Genomic DNA, 1,654 nt, shown 5'->3' on the forward strand with positions numbered 1-1,654 from the left:
AATATTCAACCTCCTGAAATCAAGAAACGCATATAAGTCAATGCAGGTTACAGTAACAAACCTACACCTATTTAGATCAAGACCATCCAAAATGACCATATATATCACTACAAAAACTGAAATTAGGCCTTCAAGTGTCAACAGAAAAAAGTCGGGACCCAAGTGTGAAAGACACTATACATTGGGGACCTCATCAGTCTACTTGCATACAAGCCTTCAAGTTACAGATAATTCTACGAACAAAGCAAAATTAGATCAAGATTGAAAATAGATTCCTCAAAAGAAAGGATATATGGTACCTTCATGGTCACTGGTCAGATTAGAACCAAGAATTGTAAAGTTTATTTTTCTGACATTAAGCATTTATAAGCTTAGTGATCATATTATTACTCGATTCATCATTGTCCTATTTTTCATGATCTTTTGAACTCTCTGCCCTTGTAGGGTTATGGTGTACTAACACTCGATCTCATAATTACAGCCACAAATTTCATATGAACAGGTATAAACTTGGCTTACTAATCCTATCTTCTACATCTTCCCCAGAACTGGAAAAATAAAGATATTCTACGGCAATAAATGAAATAAACAATCGAACCTGAACAGGAGGCAAGGATGAAACCCAATCCGATACGTGAGTTGGAAGAAGGCCCAAAGTATTAAGCTGCCAACAACAGAGAAAATTTGGTTGGCTTTGAAGTAATATTATGAAAACTTTACAATGACGTGTAAAATTTTAAAAAGGAAGCAACCTTCCAGATGCCCAGTCCTAAGCCAACCAAATTAAGAGCGATAAACACTAATTTAGGCGCTAGGAGATCCACTCTATTGTCCTTGTAAGGCTCAAAAACTGTCAATCAAAGCAATAATAGTTAGCTTGGTTTAATAAGAGAAGAAACATAAACATTAGAAGCAAACAGAAATGTCGAAATTAAAAAGAAGCTTCATAAAAAAGTAAAACTAAAAGTGATGGATTAGCTCCTAGTTAACTAAAAAATATAATTAAAAAAAAAAAATGGCAGTCACCCCAGGTTTACATAATATCTGAGCTAACCACAAAGCTAACAACGAGCACTTAAGTATTTATGCAAATTTATACCATGAAGCTTAAAGATCTAAAGGTACACATGAAGACATACAAAATGAAAACAAACAATTTTTTTATGATATAAGTGAGGAACCCGACAAGCAATATACACTTGAAATGCCACACCCCCGTAGAGCTAGAAACTTTAAAAATACAACTGATAACAACTTATTCTTATACATTTTAAGCAAAATATGACGTGCTTATATTGATACTTCTATATTGTGCTTTTCTACGACAGGTAGATGTCAAATGTCAATTGAGAACTAATAAAACTTCTCTGATCATGGTCCTTAATTGATCAAGAATTATTAAAGTGAAGTGAAAATAGACAAGCACTAATTGGAAAGGTGGCTGTAAATTAGTATAGCATAAAATATCTTTCACCTTTCCCAACCCCTCGAAGAGCATTTATGGGTTGCCAAAGAGCTGAAAATGTGATGCCAATGCTAAAGAGATGAACCGTGCTTCCTGACATCCACATCATAAAGCCCATCATAAACAAGTTCTTAAAAGGTGCTTGTGCGACTTCCCATGCTTTCTATTCACGTAAAATAAATATATTAG

At 34.2% G+C, this 1,654-nt stretch overlaps 1 protein-coding gene across 1 annotated transcript; it reads right to left on the reverse strand.

The window, feature by feature from the left end:
• Positions 1–4: 4 nt before the first annotated feature.
• Positions 5–1,641, reverse strand: LOC111381969 (ER membrane protein complex subunit 4-like; the record flags this gene model as incomplete). The annotated part of the gene is made up of 4 exons (XM_023005812.1): positions 1,475–1,641; positions 753–850; positions 599–664; positions 5–13 (listed from the first exon to the last, which is right to left on the reverse strand). Coding segments are annotated over exons 1-4 (285 nt in total), but the record flags the coding sequence as incomplete, so codon positions are not given.
• Positions 1,642–1,654: the final 13 nt, after the last annotated feature.

This window comes from Olea europaea, unplaced genomic scaffold (assembly GCF_002742605.1).
Source record: "Olea europaea var. sylvestris unplaced genomic scaffold, O_europaea_v1 scaffold24117, whole genome shotgun sequence".
Lineage (NCBI taxonomy): Eukaryota > Viridiplantae > Streptophyta > Magnoliopsida > Lamiales > Oleaceae > Olea > Olea europaea.